This window comes from Haliotis cracherodii, unplaced genomic scaffold (genome assembly GCF_022045235.1).
Source record: "Haliotis cracherodii isolate W230 unplaced genomic scaffold, xgHalCrac1.p SCAF_5, whole genome shotgun sequence".
In the NCBI taxonomy this organism is placed as follows: Eukaryota; Metazoa; Mollusca; class Gastropoda; order Lepetellida; family Haliotidae; genus Haliotis; species Haliotis cracherodii.
This window is the reverse complement of record NW_027266308.1, coordinates 22,051,911-22,075,795: the sequence shown is the minus strand read 5'-3', so window position 1 is coordinate 22,075,795 and position 23,885 is coordinate 22,051,911. Positions and strand designations below refer to the sequence as shown.

Below are 23,885 nucleotides of genomic sequence, written 5' to 3'. Positions count from 1 at the left end.
GGCGCTTTGTGACGTCATACAGTAATAGGTTGACAACAGTGTCTGAAGGGTCAGCTGAACGTGAAAGATGAAAATGGCGGTAGCTATAAACTTTGATAATCTCACATTCTGATCCCCACACGGAGCTTTTAATCATGGAGTCGGAAAGCAGGGATTCGCAGAGACGAGGTCAGATATTTTGATTTGAAATATTTATTGAAAACTTATTTTTGAAATCGTTTGTACCATATTAGATTCTTATTACCCTTGCTAGCTGTCTCGCGTGGACGCATACGAGTTTGGTACCGATTTAATAAAAAGCTATGTTTGAAAGAAATGTGATAATATTATACTCGGTCGATACAGATATATGTTTTCTTAACTTGAATAATACTTGATACAATCTGCCTTAAGAGTTCAATTAGACAGAGCAGCGGTCGAATAATGTATCTAAACTAAAGAAAGTATACACCTTGATCCAAAAACATACAAAACTTACTCGGCTGAAAACATCGTCAGATACTTGATCATCATGGCATAACCATTTCTGGCCACCATCAAACATGGCTGCATCCTTTGTTTGCCCGACAGTCAATGTCAGATGTTTGTTTTCATTGTGTATTCATTTGTTACTTTGTTGGTAATTTACGCTACTCTTAACAAAAATGCAATTGAGTTCCTACAAATGTGGCGATTCCTGATCATTCCTCAGCAAGCTGAGCTACCATCTTAATCACATTGTATTATCATAAAGTCAAATATTGGAGAACGTACAAAGTGTCAGCTCCTGATAAATGTATCCTCAAATGCTGTTACGGATTAATGTTTGATAATGTTGAAAATTTGCTTGGTTGGACAATCAATTGCCATAAAATCGTTAGCAATTAATTTATTACGTGTATTGCGCTGATTTCGTATCTTTGAACCAGTGCCTTGTGTTAATGATGAAACAAGTTTGAAATTATTATTGTCTATTGTCTTATTTATAGTTATAAGAATTGACTTTTTTCGTTTGTGGAAAATAGACACAGTTTACGTTTAAACTTCCATACACGCAAAAATCGTATTGAAGTCAAATTTAAATATCACAATAGAATATATAGATATATAGTACATCGGAAACTCGACCGCCATGTTCCATAGTTCGTTGAGAAAATTATGAATTATACATGCACGTGTATGGGTTTAACAACGTGAGTGCACTCATCATAAACATTACATTTATATAATAAATATATATATATATATATACAGCATGCCATATAGGGGCCGACCATTTGATATTCTGGTTTTGCACCTGAAAAAATCTGGCCTCAATACATTTTTTGCGTGTCTTGTAGCAAGGGGTGGTCATACACCATATTCATGTGACGTGTCGTTGAACTTGAGCGATTTTAGATGTGTGTGACTTTTGTCCATTACCATGAAAGCTTGTTTTTGCTACAACACCTCAATTCGGGCAACTGTCATGCCAATGTCGGATGTTGTATGACTGTCATTTTAAATGTTGATTTATTTTCAATACATTTTACTTCACGCATCTGTCTTGTGCGGTTTTTAAACGAGAGGGATTTAAAACTACAGTAAAGTTTCTTTTGGCCGTCAGTTTTCATAAGACCCCATTCGTGACCAACTCGTATTATTCCGGGACAAGTTACGAAAAGGGGCGAGTGGTGACGAATGTATAAGACCCGTGTGGTACATAGATCCTCAACAACCCATATGCTTGTCCCAGAAGGCGACTGATATTGTTATACCCAAATATAGTTGACAACTGTATTTTTAGATATAACTTTGTATTCATTCCTCACTTTGGTACATGTCAAATTGTTCTCGTTGCTACATGACTGAAATAATGCTAATGCGACTTTAACTTTTACCTCACTCACTCAATAGAATTATGTGGGTCGGCTGGCCAGGCTCGCTGACTTAGTTGAATATATGTAATTGTATCACAATTAGATTCTCTAGGTGTCGATCCCTGGATTATCTGGTCCAGACTCAATTATTTACATGCCCGCGTCATATAGCTGGAATATTGTGCTGCGTTAAACAAACAAAAATACTTTAGACTGGATGTAATGTACTAGCGACAAAAAATAAGTGAATCAATTGTGTGAATGTAGCTATCGTTTTGAACTTAAACAACGAACAAAAATCATATATCAGATGAAAACAGATTTAATATCTAACTAGGGTATCTTAAATTTAAACGCGTGTTCTGTATGAAAAAACCCAGACGTGTTTTGAACTATGGAGAAGTCAGGTATTAAACTAGACGTATAGTTTTGTAAGACAGTATATTTATTTATTGTATGTCTATTTTTTCCCCAGCAAACTTCACGGATTTAGCCCTTACGCTCTTCCGGAAGAAACACGGGCGCGCGGAGCAGAACCAAAAAGTGCAGGCCCTAACGCCGCACGTGCCAGGCCTGGTCACTTTCGCTGACCATACCAGAGCCTTGCCATGGAGCACAGAGTACCACTCTGTCTTGATGTTTGCCGACATATCAGGTCAGTTCGAACTTCGGACTTCGAACAGCTATGGCGTGGGTAGTCTCTCTTACAGACCCCCGAGCATGTGTTAAATATAACCACTACCCCCATTTCAAGTAATTAGGAGACTGTTCCTAATAGGGGAGGTTTACACGCGAACATCACATTCTTTCTCATTTTAAACAAAACGCAATTTTCGAATTAGTTAGTATCAGTGTTTGAAAATATACCCTCATTTTTCTCATTGGAAGCTCGCAATAAGTGTGAAAGTGTCATGCCGTTATGAGGCCTTCGTTTTCCGAGCTAAACAGGCCTGAATTATCCCCCTTAGATTATGACGTAATTGGTGCCAATTTAACTGGGTCCCTGTCTTGTCACAACGCAAAAGATATCAAGTACCAGTTTATGGTGAGACAACATGGCATCCGATACACTGCCTAACCCGTCAAGAAATCGCAAATTAGTTGGCACCAATGACGTCATATTGCAAGGGGCATAAGCCATGATGTGTTTATTATGGAAATAGAACTCTCGGTAAATGTGAGAAATATGAACCGAACTTATAAATAAAATAAATTAGATACTTATGATATTTGTATTGTTTTGCATCTGAAAAGCCAATTGAACAAGACGTAGTCCCGGAGACCAAAGTTCGAATCTCTACATGGTTACGTTTTGCCAAGCCTATTTCCTGGGTAGTATGGGTGAATGTTTCTGACAGCATCGTAGACGTCACTCCTTTTCATAAAATGATAAATTGTGAGAGCAAAATTATTGGATTTATTTTGCAGTGTTATGATAACAAATTGGCAAGTCCGACCAGAGACAATGGCACTTCACATTCAACCTTCACCCTATCGTGTTCATCAATGTCATAACCATGCATTATGTCTGTCCCCAGGATTTACATCCTTATGTGAGCAGTATAGCGCAATGGAGAAGAGCGGCATCGACGAACTTACCAGCACCCTCAACGCCTACATGGGCGCCATCGTCGACGGCATTCTCTCCTCGGACGGGGACGTGCTCAAATACGCCGGTACAAAATCAGTTTGTTGCGGTTAACATACGCTTATCGATGAAACAAATACAAAAAGTGGTATAGAATTAAAAAAACAATACAAAAATTAAATTTTCAGATGAACTGAATTCAAAACGGAATGGCATCACTCACCTGAACTGATGACCTTGTTTTGAAAAATTACTTGGCGGCTTGATCGTATTCAGTTAGCATCTGAATAGGGGTTTCCTATTGTACTGGTTTCCTTGTGTGCTACAGGGGATGCCATCCTTGCTTTATGGCGGGTGAATGTCGAGTCGGAGCTCCCTGCCGCGTTAGACCGAGTCATCCAGTGTTGCCTGGACATACAAAGGCATTGTGGAGAGTGGGACACGGACATAGGGGTCAAACTCACCGTCAAAATGGGTAGGTAACTAACAGTGTTACGTCAATTCATCCTAATGACCTTCGTTACAGTTTCTGGAATTCAGTTTCAGGCCTACAATGAACAACATCAAGAGACGCCGTTTAATGTAGCAATGGCCATAGTGGAGGGGGTTGATCGGAAAAAAGATATTGCCACAGAGAATTCTTGAAAAAAACATTTGCTTCAGACTGTTGAAAAAGGGAAATTGTCTACCACAAAATGTACAATGTGCACGATGATTTTCTTTAAAAATATTCAGACTCAAACAAACATTATCTGGTTTTGCCCTGAAGCTGAAAAAATATCTTTTCTCCATACAAAAACCCAGAATGGAATGTGCTGCGTTAAAGAAACAAAAATAGTTTTAACTGGATTTAATGAGAACTTTGTTATGAGCACTGTTACAGGAGAGATGGTACCGGCCACATTCACCTGAAGCCCTTACATCTGGCGTGTTGTTTGTTCCGTAACAAGATAACATTTACATCCCAGGTATTGGACTCTCTCCATTAGTTATTGGTCACACACGCTCATAGAAGAATGTTTGATTTGGGTATACATAATCTTTTAAGTTGATGTAGTCATATTTTACCATGCACGTGTCTTTACACTTATGAGTAATTATTTTACCTCGAATTACCAAACGTTAAAGTAACCTTGAGATTTATGAATATTAAACTTCGCGACCAAACTAGGTATTGCCGCTGGAGATATGACCATGACCTTCCTTGGCAACGACGAGTTCCGCCATTACGTGGAGCTGGGGCAGGTTGTGTCAGACGTCAACAAGGCGGAGAGCTTCTGTAAGTCGGGCTATGTCGTCATGTCCCCTAGCGCCTGGGAGCTCTGCAACTGCGGCCGGTATGAGTACGAGGTCATGGAAGATGGTGCACACATCAGGGTACGTTCTTCGTCGCTAGGTGTCAAGTTGGGACTTAAATGGGTGAATGAGTGAATTGGTGTTAACGCCGCTTTAAAACATCTTACTGGAATACTGTTTGAAGCGGCGTTAAACCCAATTCACTCACTCACACCGTACAGCTTCATGTGGGAGGAAAGTCCGAAGTGATGCAGGTTTCTGACGTTTACCACTTTGGTGAAACCCATGAGCACGGTACTGACAAACCTAGAAACATAATCGGAGCGAACCGGGATTCGAACGCAAAATCATAGGTTTCTGGGGTGCCCAAGGGACGCAATTTAGACGACTTGGCCATCTTTGCCCCACACTAGTGGATTTTAACGGAATTTTTTTTTTGACGTATTGCCTGCAAATATATCTTCTCGGTTTTACTGTGATTGTAGGTAATACATGTTATGGTATACTTTTGTTGAGAAAAGAAAGTAGACAAAACTGATTATAAGAAAATTCAATCAGTTGATTATATTTATAATTATATATTTACATGACTGGCTTTGAGTACTGTGGGATTAACGGAGCTGTGTCAGCTGAAGGGTTGAACATCGTTCTTTGTTCCAGGTATTGGAAATGAAACCTGAACCAGTGGTTGCTCGGACGTCAAGCTCTGAAGTTGTGAAACACCGAGGTATTATGTACTGAACAGGGCCTCAGTTATCACCATCAGTAGCTATGGTGTTACATCATACGTTTTTGTTTTTCTGGTTGTTCAACGCCTCACTCAGCAATATTCCAGCTATGTGACGGCTGCCTGTAATAATCGAGTTTGGAGCAGGCATTCCAATGATAGATGTCATGAGCATCAATCTACGCAATTTGGATACGATGACATGCATCAACCAAGTCAGCGAACCGGACCACGCGATCCCGTTAGTCGCATCTTACGAAAAACATAGTCCCTAATGATAAGTCAAGGTTGCTGAAGACCTATTCAAACCCGCATCTTCACGGGTATCATTTATGCTGATATACATTTGGCACAGTAAGCATTTGGGATGTAACGGTCAACAGAACTATCGATGCATTGCAAGTAAACCTGTCCTGATGGCAATGTATCGACGACAAGGTAGTATACAAGTATCAATAGGTCGTATCGACAGATGAAACGAAATGAAGACAAGACTGGTCATCTACACATCTAGCTGTACATAGAATGTACGTTATCATACGAGTGTAGCTACATGAATTGCACTACTGCCACAATAATGCTGCAAAGGTGGCACTGTTATATTACTGCAGCGATGTTGGCACTGCTGTCGCAGTATTGTGACAATGGAGTCACTGTTTTCACAGTGTTGTTGCAGTGGTGGCACTTTTATCGTAATACCGTTGCATTGATGTGAGGGGCCGGAGTAGCTGGACTTTCTGGAGTAAAAAAACGTGTTTGGTTTAAATCACACAGTTTTCACAGTGTTGTTTCAGTGGTGTCATTTTTATCGTAATACCGTTGCATTGATGTGAGGGGCGGGAGTAACTAGACTTTCTGGAATAAAAACGTGTTTGGTTTAAATCCTCGACTGAAAAAAAAATATCGGTCTAAAAACAATGCCTCCCACATATTATATATAACATGGATATATGGCCTGTTGATTAAAACACTTCATTTTCACCCAGAGCGTCGTTTCTCCCTCACGGATGGTGCTCCACATTTCATGCAGTCCCAAGGGCGGCGTATGTCCCTCGCCACGAGCACTGTCCACGAGGACAATGTGTCCTCACCCCCCGGCCGGCCCCTGGTAGGGACCCGCAACAGTCTGGATTTAGAGGACACCGTGGCGGAAGCGTCAGCCAGGAAGACCGGCTTCTCTTCCAAAACGATGACAGGGGTGCTGAAACGTACGTCATTCATCATTCCATGGGTCTCTGTGTTTAAGCTACCATGGTCCTATGATTGTTGTGCGTATTTTCCAACTTCAAAAAATGTCTTATTCAAGGGCGGATCCGTCATTTTAAAAAGGAGGAGTCATAAATATGAAAATACTCTCTCAGATAATTTTACTGTTTACAACATACTACATATGGTTTTCAAAAGAGGGTAGTGGGTGGGTGGGGGCGGTGTCACCCCCTCCCCCTGGACCCTTGAGGTTGTTCATTGTGTTTACGTACACCTGATGCAATGCACGTGGGTGTGTGGATTGTACTAGTCCGGGTTAATGCCGGTTTTATAGTGCTAGGCCACTGAAATACCTTTCCTTACCTTAACATGGCTACGTATGCCCCACTCAGGCACAAGCCTTGTAGTCCTTGTTTTCACCCCACTCAGACACAAACCTTGTAGTCCTTGTTTTCACCCCACTCAGGCACAAGCCTTGTAGTCCTTGTTTTCACCCCACTCAGACTCAAGCCTTGTAGTCCTTGTTTTCACCCCACTCAGACACAAACCTTGTAGTCCTTGTTTTCACCCCACTCAGGCACAAGCCTTGTAGTCCTTGTTTTCACCCCACTCAGACACATGCCTTGTAGTCCTTGTTTTCACCCCACTCAGGCACAAGCCTTGTAGTCCTTGTTTTCACCCCACTCAGGCACAAGCCTTGTAGTCCTTGTTTTCACTCCATTTAGACACATGCCTTGCAGTCCTTGTTTTCACCCCAATGAGACACAAGCCTTGCAGTCCTTGTTTTCACCCCACTCAGACACAAGCCTTGTAGTCCTTGTTTTCACCCCACTCAGGCACAAGCCTTGTAGTCCTTGTTTTCACCCCACTCAGGCACAAGCCTTGTAGTCCTTGTTTTCACCCCATTTAGACACATGCCTTGCAGTCCTTGTTTTCACCCCACTCAGGCACAAGCCTTGTAGTCCTTGTTTTCACCCCACTCAGGCACAAGCCTTGCAGTCCTTGTTTTCACCCCACTCAGGCACAAGCCTTGTAGTCCTTGTTTTCACCCCACTCAGACACAAGCCTTGTAGTCCTTGTTTTCACCCCACTCAGGCACAAGCCTTGTAGTCCTTGTTTTCACCCCATTTAGACACAAGCCTTGCAGTCCTTGTTTTCACCCCACTTAGGCACAAGCCTTGTAGTCCTTGTTTTCACCCCACTCAGGCACAAGCCTTGTAGTCCTTGTTTTCACCCCATTTAGACACAAGCCTTGCAGTCCTTGTTTTCACCCCAATGAGACACAAGCCTTGTAGTCCTTGTTTTCACCCCACTCAGACACAAGCCTTGTAGTCCTTGTTTTCACCCCACTCAGGCACAAACCTTGCAGTCCTTGTTTTCACCCCACTCAGACACAAACCTTGCAGTCCTTGTTTTCACCCCACTCAGACACAAGCCTTGCAGTCCTTGTTTTCACCCCACTCAGGCACAAGCCTTGTAGTCCTTGTTTTCACCCCACTCAGACACAAGCCTTGCAGTCCTTGTTTTCACCCCACTCAGACACATGCCTTGTAGTCCTTGTTTTCACCCCACTCAGACACAAGCCTTGTAGTCCTTGTTTTCACCCCACTCAGGCACAAGCCTTGTAGTCCTTGTTTTCACCCCACTCAGACACATGCCTTGTAGTCCTTGTTTTCACCCCACTCAGACCACGCCTTGTAGTCCTTGTTTTCACCCCACTCAGACACAAGCCTTGCAGTCCTTGTTTTCACCCCACTCAGACCACGCCTTGTAGTCCTTGTTTTCACCCCACTCAGACAAGCCTTGTAGTCCTTGTTTTCACCCCAATGAGACACAAGCCTTGCAGTCCTTGTTTTCACCCCACTCAGACACAAGCCTTGTAGTCCTTGTTTTCACCCCACTCAGGCACAAGCCTTGTAGTCCTTGTTTTCACCCCACTCAGGCACAAGCCTTGTAGTCCTTGTTTTCACCCCACTCAGGCACAAGCCTTGTAGTCCTTGTTTTCACCCCACTCAGACACAAGCCTTGCAGTCCTTGTTTTCACCCCACTCAGACCATGCCTTGTAGTCCTTGTTTTCACCCCATTTAGACACATGCCTTGCAGTCCTTGTTTTCACCCCAATGAGACACAAGCCTTGCAGTCCTTGTTTTCACCCCAATGAGACACAAGCCTTGTAGTCCTTGTTTTAACCCCACTCAGACACAAGCCTTGTAGTCCTTGTTTTCACCCCACTCAGGCACAAACCTTGCAGTCCTTGTTTTCACCACACTCAGACACAAACCTTGCAGTCCTTGTTTTCACCCCACTCAGACACAAGCCTTGCAGTCTTTGTTTTCACCCCACTCAGACACATGCCTTGTAGTCCTTGTTTTCACCCCACTCAGACACAAGCCTTGTAGTCCTTGTTTTCACCCCACTCAGGCACAAGCCTTGTAGTCCTTGTTTTCACCCAACTCAGACACATGCCTTGTAGTCCTTGTTTTCACCCCACTCAGACCACGCCTTGTAGTCCTTGTTTTCACCCCACTCAGACACAAGCCTTGCAGTCCTTGTTTTCACCCCACTCAGACCACGCCTTGTAGTCCTTGTTTTCACCCCACTCAGACACAAACCTTGTAGTCCTTGTTTTCACCCCACTCAGGCACAAGCCTTGTAGTCCTTGTTTTCACCCCACTCAGACACATGCCTTGTAGTCATTGTTTTCACCCCACTCAGACCACGCCTTGTAGTCCTTGTTTTCACCCCACTCAGACACAAGCCTTGCAGTCCTTGTTTTCACCCCACTCAGACCACGCCTTGTAGTCCTTGTTTTCACCCCACTCAGACACAAGCCTTGCAGTCCTTGTTTTCACCCCACTCAGACACATGCCTTGTAGTCCTTGTTTTCACCCCACTCAGGCACAAGCCTTGTAGTCCTTGTTTTCACCCCACTCAGACACATGCCTTGTAGTCCTTGTTTTCACCCCACTCAGGCACAAGCCTTGTAGTCCTTGTTTTCACCCCACCCAGACACATGCCTTGCAGTCATTGTTTTCACCCCACTCAGACACATGCCTTGTAATCCTTGTTTTCACCCCACTCAGGCACAAGCCTTGCAGTCCTTGTTTTCACCCCACTCAGACACAAGCCTTGTAGTCCTTGTTTTCACCCCACTCAGACACAAGCCTTGCAGTCCTTGTTTTCACCCCACTCAGACCACACCTTGTAGTCCTTGTTTTCACCCCACTCAGACAAGCCTTGTAGTCCTTGTTTTCACCCCAATGAGACACAAGCCTTGCAGTCCTTGTTTTCACCCCACTCAGACACAAGCCTTGTAGTCCTTGTTTTCACCCCACTCAGGCACAAGCCTTGTAGTCCTTGTTTTCACCCCACTCAGGCACAAGCCTTGTAGTCCTTGTTTTCACCCCACTCAGGCACAAGCCTTGTAGTCCTTGTTTTCACCCCACTCAGACACAAGCCTTGCAGTCCTTGTTTTCACCCCACTCAGACCACGCCTTGTAGTCCTTGTTTTCACCCCATTTAGACACATGCCTTGCAGTCCTTGTTTTCACCCCAATGAGACACAAGCCTTGCAGTCCTTGTTTTCACCCCAATGAGACACAAGCCTTGTAGTCCTTGTTTTAACCCCACTCAGACACAAGCCTTGTAGTCCTTGTTTTCACCCCACTCAGGCACAAACCTTGCAGTCCTTGTTTTCACCACACTCAGACACAAACCTTGCAGTCCTTGTTTTCACCCCACTCAGACACAAGCCTTGCAGTCCTTGTTTTCACCCCACTCAGACACATGCCTTGTAGTCCTTGTTTTCACCCCACTCAGACACAAGCCTTGTAGTCCTTGTTTTCACCCCACTCAGGCACAAGCCTTGTAGTCCTTGTTTTCACCCCACCCAGACACATGCCTTGTAGTCATTGTTTTCACCCCACTCAGACACATGCCTTGTAGTCCTTGTTTTCACCCCACTCAGGCACAAGCCTTGCAGTCCTTGTTTTCACCCCACTCAGACACAAGCCTTGCAGTCCTTGTTTTCACCCCACTCAGACACATGCCTTGTAGTCCTTGTTTTCACCCCACTCAGACTCAAGCCTTGTAGTCATTGTTTTCACCCCACTCAGACACAAGCCTTGTAGTCCTTGTTTTCACCCCACTCAGGCACAAGCCTTGTAGTCCTTGTTTTCACCCCTTTAAGACACAAGCCTTGCAGTCCTTGTTTTTACCCCACTCAGACACATGCCTTGTAGTCCTTGTTTTCACCACACACAGACACATGCCTTGTAGTCCTTGTTTTTACCCCACTCAGGCACAAGCCTTGCAGTCCTTGTTTTCACCACACACAGACACAAGCCTTGTAGTCCTTGTTTTCACCCCACTCAGGCACAAGCCTTGCAGTCATTGTTTTCACCACACACAGACACAAGCCTTGTTGTCCTTGTTTTCACCACACACAGACACAAGCCTTGAAGTCCTTGTTTTCACCATACTCAGACACAAGCCTTGCAGTCCTTGTTTTCACCCCACTCAGACACAAGCCTTGTAGTCCTTGTTTTCACCACACACAGACACAAACCTTGAAGTCCTTGTTTTCACCCCACTCAGGCACAAGCTTTGTAGTCCTTGTTTTCACCACACTCAGACACAAGCCTTGCAGTCCTTGTTTTCACCCCACTCAGACACATGCCTTGTAGTCCTTGTTTTCACCCCACTCAGGCACAAGCCTTGCAGTCCTTGTTTTCACCACACACAGACACAAGCCTTGAAGTCCTTGTTTTCACCACACACAGACACAAGCCTTGTAGTCCTTGTTTTCACCACACACAGACACATGCCTTGTAGTCCTTGTTTTCACCACACAGAGACACATGCCTTGTAGTCCTTGTTTTTACCCCACTCAGGCACAAGCCTTGCAGTCCTTGTTTTCACCACACACAGACACAAGCCTTGAAGTCCTTGTTTTCACCACACACAGACACAAGCCTTGCAGTCCTTGTTTTCACCACACACAGACACAAGCCTTGAAGTCCTTGTTTTCACCACACACAGACACAAGCCTTGTAGTCCTTGTTTTCACCACACACAGACACAAGCCTTGTAGTCCTTGTTTTCACCACACACAGACAGAAGCCTTGAAGTCCTGTTTTTCACCCCACTCAGGCACAAGCCTTGTAGTCCTTGTTTTCACCACACTCAGACACAAGCCTTGCAGTCCTTGTTTTCACCCCACTCAGACACATGCCTTGTAGTCCTTGTTTTCACCCCACTCAGGCACAAGCCTTGCAGTCCTTGTTTTCACCACACACAGACACAAGCCTTGAAGTCCTTGTTTTCACCACACACAGACACAAGCCTTGAAGTCCTTGTTTTCACCCCACACAGACACAAGCCTTGTAGTCCTTGTTTTCACCACACACAGACACATGCCTTGTAGTCCTTGTTTTCACCACACACAGACACAAGCCTTGCAGTTCTTGTTTTCACCACACACAGACACAAGCCTTGAAGTCCTTGTTTTCACCCCACTCAGACACATGCCTTGTAGTCCTTGTTTTCACCACACACAGACACAAGCCTTGCAGTCCTTGTTTTCACCACACTCAGACACAAGCCTTGAAGTCCTTGTTTTATCCCTTTAATGCCGAGCGCCTGGCAGAGTAACAAGAACAACATTTTAACGTCTTTTGCTATGACGCGGCCACGTGTCCGAACCGCTGCACTTCCGCTCTCAAAATAAATGCTTAATGATCTGAGGAAAAACCGAAGTGATCATGCTGCGGCTCTTGGTCGTTTTCCACGTTGGTGAAAATCACGAGCTGGGGAACCTGAGCACACCTGGGATTCGAACGCCCCAATGACGTGACTCTGCTCCGCTAATTGAGGATCATTAAATGACAAGGCTACCAAATCAGTTAATAATAATCAGTTATTTCTTTTTGATCAAACACATATTATATATATTCTTAACTTTCATGACACTGATTGAGAAATTATTTTCAAAACTCGTTTTATGATGGATTTTAAACAATGCATTTGCCACAGATAGAAAGTTTATAGCGGTCTTATATTGTGACGTTGCAGTACGTAACGTCGTGCAGACGGTGAAGGCGATGCGGTTGGAGGAGACGTTGCGGCTGTACGTGCTCTCTCCCGTCCTGAAGAAGGTAGGCCACGGTTATTGTTGCTCCTTGAGATTGTTTGTTTTTATTTTCTGTTTAAGGCAATATTCTTGTTATATCACGCTAGCCTGAAAAAAATCGAACCTGGATCAGACAAACCTGTGATTGATATTATGACCAAAGGGGTACCCATTCATTCACATCACCGAGCCTGACCACTCACCCCACATGCAGTCACCTCCCAGTGATGTCATCCACGCTAATATGTGATGTCAAACTAAAATGTGACATCACTAGTGACATGATGTTCGCTCAATATATGAGACTACTAATGAAGTGTGGATAGTGAATAAGGTATTGCATTTGTACCTTGCTAAATGTACGGCACTTATGTCAGAATTCATCCTGTGTCGTACAGGCAGAACGACACATTCACATGTGTAATAATCTCAATGCATACTCATCACTGTCTTGAAACTCTGTGATCCCCCTTTGTCAGCACCATACCCGTGCTCGTGGGTTTCACCGAAGCGGTAAACGTCTGAGACCTGCATCACTTCGGGCTTTCCTCCCACATTAAGCTGACATGCCGTGATATAACTGGAATACTGTTAAAAGCGGCGTTAAACCCAACTCACTCACTCACTCATTGTGATCCCCCGCAGATCGATGACAACCAGCCACTGGAGTTCCTGTCTGAGATGAGGCAGGTGTCCATCGTCTTCATGAACCTGGTACTGGATGACAACGTCAACAGCACGGAACAACTCCAGAAGATCTTCGACGTCGTCTTCAGTCACATCAAAGTCGTCCATGGCTCCCTTAACAAGATCTTCCTGTTTGATAAGGTGGGAATCTGAATCAGGTCACAAACATGCCCTTAGGGATAGGGATGGGAGACACAATCTACCACCTACAGTTCCGGGTTGTAACATTATAAGTGAGTGTACAGGCACAATGTGTAGGGCCAATGTTTAGCGTCCCATTGTAATATTGATAAAAAGGAAGTTTAACAATGATCAGTCACTGGCATTTACCTCTACAATCAATCAATCAACTGACTTATAAACTGACTCTTGTTCGTTTAAAGGGGTCTATCGACCGATAAAAAAGGCTCTTGACCTAAATGTGTTACACTGGAATTCCCCCTCTGTAGACGGCAGCAGTATTATAAATGACCTGTTATGACGTTCGTAGAAACATACCGTGACGATATATATATTTATATTTAGTTTCAGATGTTTCATTTTGAAACTGACTGTTGAAATTGACAGATCTGAGAACACGGACAATCAAAGCTGTACCTTTTTTTTATGACAAGATAGATACACCCCAGATAACATTAACTTACAAGTGATGCTTAATAGGGTAGAAGAAAACATATCGATGTCCATACTTATGGGAAAACGACATGTGTAGCGAGGCAAAGCTAATTCGAAGTGTAGATCAACATGAGTGAGTGAGTATGGTTTTACGCCCCCTTTTAGCAATATTCCAGCAATATCACGGCGGTGAACACCAGCAATGGGCTTCACATTTTATACCCATGTGGAGAATCGAACCCGGGCCTTCGGCGTGACGAGCGAACGCTTTAACCACTAGGATACCCAAACGCGACTTAGATCAACATGAATGGTGCATTGAAATAGAACCAGGTACACCTTTACAGCATGGGCATCTGTTTCCAGGGATGTACATTTCTGGTGATATTTGGTCTACCTGGCTTTAAACACGAGCGGGACTGTGCGCATGCGCTCGAGAACTCCGTCAAGATGAAGACGGTCATTGACAAGCTACCAGGGATACAGTAAGTCGACAGCAATGTTTGATTTTGTACACACTAATCCGGATACGGTGCATCACACAATAGGTGAAGTCCTGGTGCGATGACAGGCAATCAACCAGGTCACCGAGCCTGATCATCAGATCCTTCCCTCAGAACCAAGTCCCCCCTCTCTTCATTATCCCCATCCAACTTTCTCTGATGACGGGCGACTGAGTGGTCCAGAGGTCTATGGCGCCGCGATAACGGACACGTAGGAATGCGTCTTCTCGAGGAATGGGAGTTAACTGACTGTAAAATTCCAGTTTCCATTCTTGTCGAACTAGGCTGGAAAATCTGGGCTCGATCATTATGCCACCAGTGGCTATTTACGATTTATGTCCCTTCTATGCCCCTCCCATTGACCAATCAGATTCCACCTCTCATATCACTTGCATTTGCTTCAATCAAAATGGCGGCGCCCAGTCAAACGGTCAGATTGATGATCAAGATCCATATTGTAATAAAACGTGTCTTAATTCGCGAACTGCATCAAATCACGAGAACACCTTGATGAAACATGAAAAAATTTGGAAAATATGTTGACGCCGAGGTGGCGGTACAAATGCTATCTAGCCAAAATTTAACTCCATAATTCAAGTCAGTTAGTTAGGCAAGGGTGGAAACTGGACGTATAAAGTCAGTTCATTCCTTTGCTTAGGAAGATGGTTTGAATGTTGAGATTCTTGGGTTGTTAGTACCACACTCATGCTGGGTGTGGCGGTGGTCGAGGTCAGAGACACTCACTCCAGGCTTTCCTCCCACGCGAAGCTGACAGGCCTGAAATACTGTTCAATAATGATCAACGCGGCCTTCAGACAACTTACTTCTCATCATATTACCATGGTGGTTGTTAAAGTTTCGTAACGACCTAAGAAGGTTATCTGAAACCGGTATAAACTTATATAAAGGTTACCATGGCAATTCATAAATGTAATCTGATCAAGTGAATCAAAACCTTGTTTGGGACCCACTGCACTGTGGTTGCCTTGGAATTCCGATAATTCGTTTTGTAATAATCATTTCTCAAACCATTATCTAATGAATTGCCCATTTACCTCGTATCGAGTAGGCTGGTTCATTTCAGCGGAGTCAGCAGGACGGAAAATCGATTTAATCATAGTTTTCACACCACCAGGACATGCTTAAAATTATAACTGATCGAAACATACAAAACAATGACATTCTTTCACAATCTTTATTCATGTCGGGTGAACAAAACACTTCCTGTGTTGAGTTACAGATGAAAAGCGCTAACAAAACGATCGATTTCATTGATTAAAACATAGAATCGACCTGTAAAGCTCCGGTGTGACGTGATATAGTTTCTCAACAACAATATATGTGCCATGCTCCCGGTTAGGGCTAATCACGTGGAATACCTGGCCCTTAACATGCACACGTGATATTGGTTGATCGACTGTGAACAGCTGTTTTCTCTTTCATTCGCGGAACTTATTCAGTGGTCACAAATACCTCATTTTTGAGGTTGAGAAGTTGATGATATTCAATACTTATATTGTTTAGATGAAAATAATTATATTCTTGGATTTTCTATATATTTATCATAGATATAAATCTGCAGGTAAACTTCTGTCCGTGTCGGTCTTGTATCTCCAGTACATAAGATACATTTCGTACGATGAAAGAATACGGCTTGTAAATACGAAAGACATTTTATGTGTAACCTAATAGTTTGACACATTCGTCACCAGTTTAAAACTACAATGCGTCTATTCCGTGATCTACACGACTGGTTCAGGCACTGTACATGTCAGTGCCAACCAATGCAAGTGTTCCCTATAATATACTCGATTTACTATTTTATCACAGCATTGAGTAATACTAGAGAGGTCAAACACGTATTCACATTACAGGGTATCCATGCGTCCATCATTTACTAACATACTTCATACTTCCGTATATTGGTAATATAACTTAGGTTACCTATCGAGCCAAGGGTTCGATTCCCCACGTGTGGAGCCCATTTCAGGTGCACCGTCTGGCCAGCCGTGTTCCCGACAGTTGCTATGCCGATCTTCGGATTATAAGGAGTTAAATCATACTTGTTCTTGTTTGTTGACTTTGTTTTGACGCTGTAAATTAATCGAGTCTGGGGCATACATTGCAGTGCCTGACATCATGATCATCAATCTGCGCAAGTGGGATCGATGACATGCATCAACCAGCAAGTCAGCAACCCTGACCACCCGATTCCGTTAGTCGCCACTTACGGCAAGCATTGGTTGGTGAAGACCTGGATATTCACGGGTCCATACATTTTCGTAACGAAGGCTGACGTACGATTGAGAGCCCGTACTTTCACACAGGAGGCCCAAATCCTGGTCTGAGCGCAATCTTGTAGGTTCTCCCCATCCAGGATTGCATCCTAAAGGCTGTCGAGACAACGGTTCCCAGTATGAACATGACACAGATTGGAATAAACAGTTGCTGAGATGGTCCCCCGCCAATAGTAACCCACAGGGTAAACGCAATAATGTTCACAAGCATGTGCAGGGCATAAATGACATTGTATAGACCGTATAATCTGCTACACTTCCAGAACGGCGGACGGCTCGATTGGGTCAGATTGAATTCCATGTCCAGTTCGAACCTTTGGATTGGTACGAATGAATACACCATGGTTATACACAGCCACACTATGAGACGGGGCAGCTTGGCAGTGAACAACTTGGTGGGTTTCTCCTGGTAAAATCCGCCGTACCTGCAACGAAGGTACACACAGTTCACCTGCTGGCTGCTGTTCTCAGTATGGTCTCTCCTCAATGCTATGTAGGTTGGGATGGTAAGAAAAAGACACTGGACACCAAACAATATAAATCCATAATACCCGAAAGCCGAGAAACACACGGCATAGGCTAAAAATCGCCCCCACACTTCACCCAAGCGGCACAACACTGATAGAATTCTAGCTTTCGTTGGCATGCAGTATCCTGCTCTACCCAGATCAAGATCTGTTAAAGCAGCTGCCATGCTAATGGAGGACAGAAATGGAGACAAAATTTTTAGGATATTTGTAAACGTTAACGTTTCCACGGGATGGTCTAGGAGGACGTACGTCTGTATCAAGGACTGTGGTCCTCCTTCGAGAAGACCCTCTATCATCTTGATGATGAGGAGACTGAGGACGATGTAACTGTCCACGATGGGGTAGCGGTCACAGATCTCACAGATGTTCCTCCAGACCTGCCCCAGTTGTAGCGATACCAGGACCATTCCCAGTCTTCTAAGATTCTTGTCCTTTTTTGTAGTCGTCTTCTCTTTACAAATCTGGAAAAAACACAACACGCTGCTCAGAAGAGATGGGGCGATGACAAAGAACAGCATTAGTGGCCACATCGATATACCTTCTTTGTAAAACGTCACCACTTGGAAGACATCGGTGCCAATGTCGGCCAAAAACATAATGATGGCTCCCGTGGCAAACACCTTCTGCAGAGTTGTCGGCGTTCCGGCTAACTTTCTTTGAAGAATTTTGATTTCATCCACCGCTGGGTCCAGACCACTGTCCTCGAAGGAGATACCGATGTAGTCCTTCTTTTTATGCGTCTCTTTGATCGCCAGAAGCACGCTGTACGGTCGTTCTACTTTTTCCAAATCGGAATCTGATGAATCTACATGAGTGAATGAAGCTTGGAGGAGGATTTCAAGGACGTGTTCCAGTTCTTGCATCCACTTCAAGAAGGAGTCGTGGTGCGGGTAGGTTTCATGTTTGATGTTCTGTCCGTTATCGCAGGCCGACAGTTTGTAAATGTCTCTCACTAACAGAAAGAAGAAGAAAAATAGCTGACTCTGCTCCTTTTGAATAGTATTACACCAAGGCTTGTCCCTCCGATAACACCTCTGCACGAATTCTATGTTGTTGTCCCCCTCTTTGTGGTTTTCCAACCAGGAAAACAGTTCATCCTGACCGAGCTTGTCATAGTTGGGACAATTCAGGTCACTGCACTTCAGTGCACAAATAAGATACGTCCACTTTGAATCGATCACCTGTTTTGCTCTATGGTGAAGATTGCACATGAGACAACAACAATCACATACACCCTCATTACTACCAACCTCGGGGGCGGCAACTTTTCCTACGGCGTCCTCTACGACCTCGGCTTTCGTGAGGGGGGCTGTTTCAGACACGTGGTACGGATCGTCATTCGCGTCGTGTCTCTCATCTTCGTCGCTTCCTCCCAGGGGGGAGTAGTAAATCTCAGTCTTACCCGCCTCCCCGTTCTGGGACGGCCCTCCCCTCTCAACGTCGTCGTCTTCTGGTATATCCATCTCGCTTGCCCCGTCTAACAGATCCAAAGCGGACAGGTACACACTCTTCGCGCTGCTGGCGAGGCTAGCAGACGACTGGTAGCGCGAGGTGGGCGGAGTCCTGAACCACTCGTCGTCATCTATCGGACTCGCTTCACCTGTGGCGCGGTTATCAATACTACTCATAATGAAACCTGGACTTGCACAGGAGCAGTGGTCGCTAGGCACAACAACTTCCCAGCAGAGAAAAACAACACTGAGCCTTCCCACTGAAAGCTCAAAACAGGAACATGTAATCCAACCATGCACGTCCTTCTAAAAATCACTGGAGCGCAACATATCCGTCAGGTATATATTTAAGTGTCCTTTGTCAAGATGGCCCCGTTACTGCACTCTTCTGCATAGCCATGCCTCCTGTCTCAACTCGTTGCCAGCGGGTCAGTGGGTCGCGATAAATCCCTTCTTCCCAGATGTTCTAGAATTACACAAGATTAAACCATTACCGGTTTAGCGTGTATTAAAACCTGACACTAATCAGCGGCATAGCTTGGACTAATCACAAACAACACAGGGCACCGCTGGGTTCTGGGTAGCGTGTCAAACTAAGATCTCCCGTCACGACTTCATCGTGCTGTGGTGACTTTATCGATCCTTAGTTAAGTAAAGAAGGGGTATGTGCGCCCAACTATATACCGTGTGACCGCTTTGAGGCGGACTATAAGCTCCTCTGAATGGACGTTTATGAAAGACATCTTAGATTGGTCGAACTGCCCTTTGTGAGTTTGTACAACACCAACAATTGCCGGTGGTGACACGTGTGTAAACACAGGTTTAGAAAAATGACCTTACTGATAACCCAATACTTCCCTACAACAGCAACGCAATAAAATGTCCTTATTTGTATAGTGTGTATACTATGAATAACTTGCTTTAATTACAATTCTGCATTAATTGACGGGATATGTTAGTATGAAAAGTGTGTCTTTTCACCAAAGAATTAAGTGAAAAAAACCAGTAAGGTTGCGAGATAGAACAGGTCACCATTAACCTTAACTAAAAATGAATAAAAAACTATTTGCATGACAAGTAGCTCAGCTGAGCGAGTGTCTCAACCGAATGCTGTCTTAATTTTGACTAAATATTGCCCTCTCGGCGTATTTTTTAACGCGGTATTTTTAATGCGTTCTCAGTAATCGATAACGGAGTTAAATTGAGGTTCACATGCACGGGACCAGAGGTGGTTGGGGTGCGGGTGCAGGCTAGAACTCCGCCCCCACCCCATATCCACACACATCTGTATTATGCATACACATCGTCCGGGTCACGCTGATTGGAATACTAAAAGTAAAGTATTACGACTCTATCTGGTAGTGTATTTTACACAAAATTACACGACTGAACACGAATTACCAAATCATAAAATAAACCCTCCTTTAAAACAGCACAATTTGTGCTTCGTTCTTGAATTGTGTAATTAAACAAAATAGCAACATCCACTCAAACAGAGCCTCACACTTCGTGTCAGGGGGTCTCCATGCTAACTCGATCACCGTGTCACCGGCCCTGACCATACATAGAAGGATAATTATATAAGTACATTGGTCACGGGACTTGATAACGCTGAGGTTTATTTATGTCGTATGTTAAATAATGTTATACACATAACGTGACCACATGTTTTGATATACAAGTATGTGTTGAATTATTTCCTACGTATCCAACACGAATTGTTTGATAGGCATTACTTAGAAGTTGACGGATGACTCAGAAGAGACAATTTATGGATAACAACTTCTTTATTTACTGTAAAGGCGGCGTTTCGGTATAGATCCTTATACCGTTGTCAAGGATCTATACCGAAACGTCGGCTTTACAGCAAGTTGATATGCATAAATTGTCACTACTTTCTTATCCATAACGAACTTTAGTACGTTTTGTCCAAACATTAAATCAAACGGCTGTAGGTTACATATGGATTGATGTGCTTACAACCTATGTCTAATTGGCATGTACATTCGACAAGGAAACGAAGAAATAGTCAGTTTAATTTTACATTTAAACGATACTACGTTCCCAGTCTCTCAAAACTGCGATGTTTTTACAACACACTGTCAATATTTTACCGTTAAATAAACATAGCTGAAGACAATAAAGCTGTGGTTTTGTGTTAATTTGACCGCGTGACACCTTGTAAAGGGCGGCGTTCTTTTGTCTCTTTCAGAAGAGTGTCAATTGGGGTAACAACGGGGACGACTTTCTGCGGCGTGATCGGCCATGCACGACGCCATGAATACTCCGGTAAGTCCCCCCCCCCCCTCCACCACCGCCCAAACAAACACATATATTGTGCCATATTTATACAGACAGACAGACAGACAGACAGACGGGTTTTTCATGTCCCGTCTGTCTGTCGGTAAAAAGCGAGATTATATACATGCATGACAACAACATCTACGACCAATCGCACAGATTTATGAGGTGAGGTGAAATTGGGTTTAACGTCGCGTCCAAGATTATTGCACTTATATAGCGACGTGCATGCACGTGTGTGTGGCTGTTTGTACCAGTCCGGACTGATGCCGATATGTAGTGCTAGCTCGGTGAGATACCATGAATCAACCTACCAATATATAAAAAACAACCGAATTTAACATATCACAAAGGAGAAAATCTTCCAAAAAGAGGCAAAATAACTATCAGAAATCTGATTGCAAACTAAAACACCTGCTACAAATGCCACTCCAAAAACAAAAATCCATCATAAAACCAAAAACATTGACAGATTAATAACTAAACTACAAAGAGGCCACACTAAGTTAAACTCCCACCCACACCAAATTAAAAAACACCAAACCGGTAAATGCCCCCACTGCAACTTAAAAGAAACGCCTGAACACATAATACTATATTGCAGACATTACCAGCTACACAGAACAACACTCCAAATCCAGGCCTACTTGGCTGCAATTATAAAAAGTACAACAAACAAGCTGCCATTAAACCCTACAATTTTAAACCTATAAAAACACACAAACTCCATTTTAGTCCTCACCCCTCCACCTTTTGCATGGCATATTTCAAAATTCCAAATTTGTTCCCCAAATTAAGTAAGCAACCCTAAAAAAAACACCTAGGTTGCCTCACCTTTCCAGACATACCCTTTTCAACCAAACACTAAATGGCCTGGCGGGCCCGTGCGCGAAATGTCGGAAAGCGCACGTTAAATTCCCAATTTAAGTAAGTAAGATACCATGCCGCAGACCAAGAAGGCGGTCCGAGATCTATGAGAGAGAATACAACAAAGTTGGTAAATGTACATAAAATGTCATTTTATAAGGAGACTAAAATTGCTGCTCATGCACAGTATATCTAACATAAATACTCTAATGTATTTATATACATAAACGTGCACATACATTATCCATATATAACATCTGTCGGAGGTTAATGATTAATTAAAATTCCATAGCAGGTTTTGGCAACACAATCGACAAGATCTGGGTTTGCTAATATACGTTAAATTAGAATAGCGTTAAAGTAGGGAAGAGTAAAGCTACAGGAAGTAGGAAGGGTTGCCCTCTAGTCGTTATATATTGGTCATAAAGGTAAAACATGTTCAATACAGTCTTCACATTTAAAACAGCATCTTTCTTCATATATGTGTAGTATGTATTGCACGCATGCAGAAACACTTGTCAAACAGGTCTTATATAACCATAGAAAAAAGTTAAGCACAGCTGACTACCTGTTTCCATGAAATAGCCATTTTTAAAAATCGTATCCTGTTTTTATCTAATAACATGGTCCATGACAATAGTTTCTAAGTCCCCTTTCAATTGTTTTATCTGCATCTGTGTATCATCTGATGTGCACTTGTACTCACGCCCATCTAGAATAATACCGTCCTATTTCAAATTTTGTTTAATTTTACCAATGAGATCAATATCATGTGTCAGTGTTTCAGGATATATGAGAGTAAACATGGAGTGGCGTTAATTGTATGTCTCCCCATACAATGAAACCTTATTGATCCGGACCAAATCGTTTCTAGTAAAATCGTCCGGATTAACTAATGATTTCAACATGATAAGGTCCGTCCCAACAGTAACCACACGGAAGATGGCTTTTCCCGAGTAACAGGGTCTGGATTATCGAGCGTTCACTGAACATGTGTATCAAGTCGGCTTGTGTCATCATTCACGTGAGATAAAATGTTTCTATGCATTCCGTTAAATGTTGGAGGAAGATTTTGTATTAATATTACGTCCGCCTTTCAAGTGTAACTGGACACTGGTGTAAGGGAAATTAGTGTCATGTAGTTGTTAGTCCTGCTCAGTGTATAACCGTGTCACACTGACATATCACAACCGGTGTTGTCGCCGGAATCCGGAACTGTGGCATCTCTTTCAACGTGATTAGTCAGACTAGTTTTGTGGTCAGTAAAGACCAAAGCGAATATGTAAACCATATATCTTTGTTTGTAATTGTTAACTGCCAACGGGGTAATATAGTAGTTTCAAGGCATGACATGGATAGGTACATCTTTAGAGACAACTTCTAGGCATATTGGATAAGACGAATAGGCACATCTCTAGAGATAACTTCTAGGCAGGGTTGATAACATGAATAGGTAAATACAATTAGAGACAACTTCTAGGTTGGGTTGATAACATGAATTGGTAAATACATTTAGAGACAACTTCTAGGCAGGGTTGATAACATGAATATGAACATCTGTAGAGACACATTCTAGGTTGGGATGATAACATGAATAGGTAAATACATTTAGGGACAACTTCAAGGCAGGGTTGATAACATGAATAGGTAAATACAATTAGAGATAACTTCTAGGTTGGGTTGATAACATGAATAGGTAAATACATTTAGGGACAACTTCAAGGCAGGGTTGATAACATGAATAGGTAAATACAATTAGAGATAACTTCTAGGTTGGGTTGATAACATGAATAGGTAAATACATTTAGAGACAACTTCTAGGCAGGGTTGATAACATGAATATGAACA

General features: G+C 43.3%; 1 protein-coding gene across 1 annotated transcript in view; it reads left to right on the top strand.

Moving 5' to 3' along the window:
• The first annotated feature begins 134 nt into the window (after positions 1-134).
• LOC139444226 (adenylate cyclase type 10-like) overlaps positions 135-23,885 on the top strand; it is a 46,435-nt gene continuing 22,684 nt past the window's right edge. The window contains exons 1-11 of the mRNA XM_071225148.1: positions 135-168; positions 2,314-2,493; positions 3,377-3,514; positions 3,755-3,901; positions 4,598-4,803; positions 5,383-5,449; positions 6,436-6,657; positions 12,729-12,811; positions 13,432-13,614; positions 14,455-14,573; positions 21,082-21,158. Of these exons, the coding sequence (XP_071081249.1) occupies positions 135-168; positions 2,314-2,493; positions 3,377-3,514; positions 3,755-3,901; positions 4,598-4,803; positions 5,383-5,449; positions 6,436-6,657; positions 12,729-12,811; positions 13,432-13,614; positions 14,455-14,573; positions 21,082-21,158 (1,456 nt within the window). The remainder of the gene's footprint in view (positions 169-2,313; positions 2,494-3,376; positions 3,515-3,754; positions 3,902-4,597; positions 4,804-5,382; positions 5,450-6,435; positions 6,658-12,728; positions 12,812-13,431; positions 13,615-14,454; positions 14,574-21,081; positions 21,159-23,885) is intronic.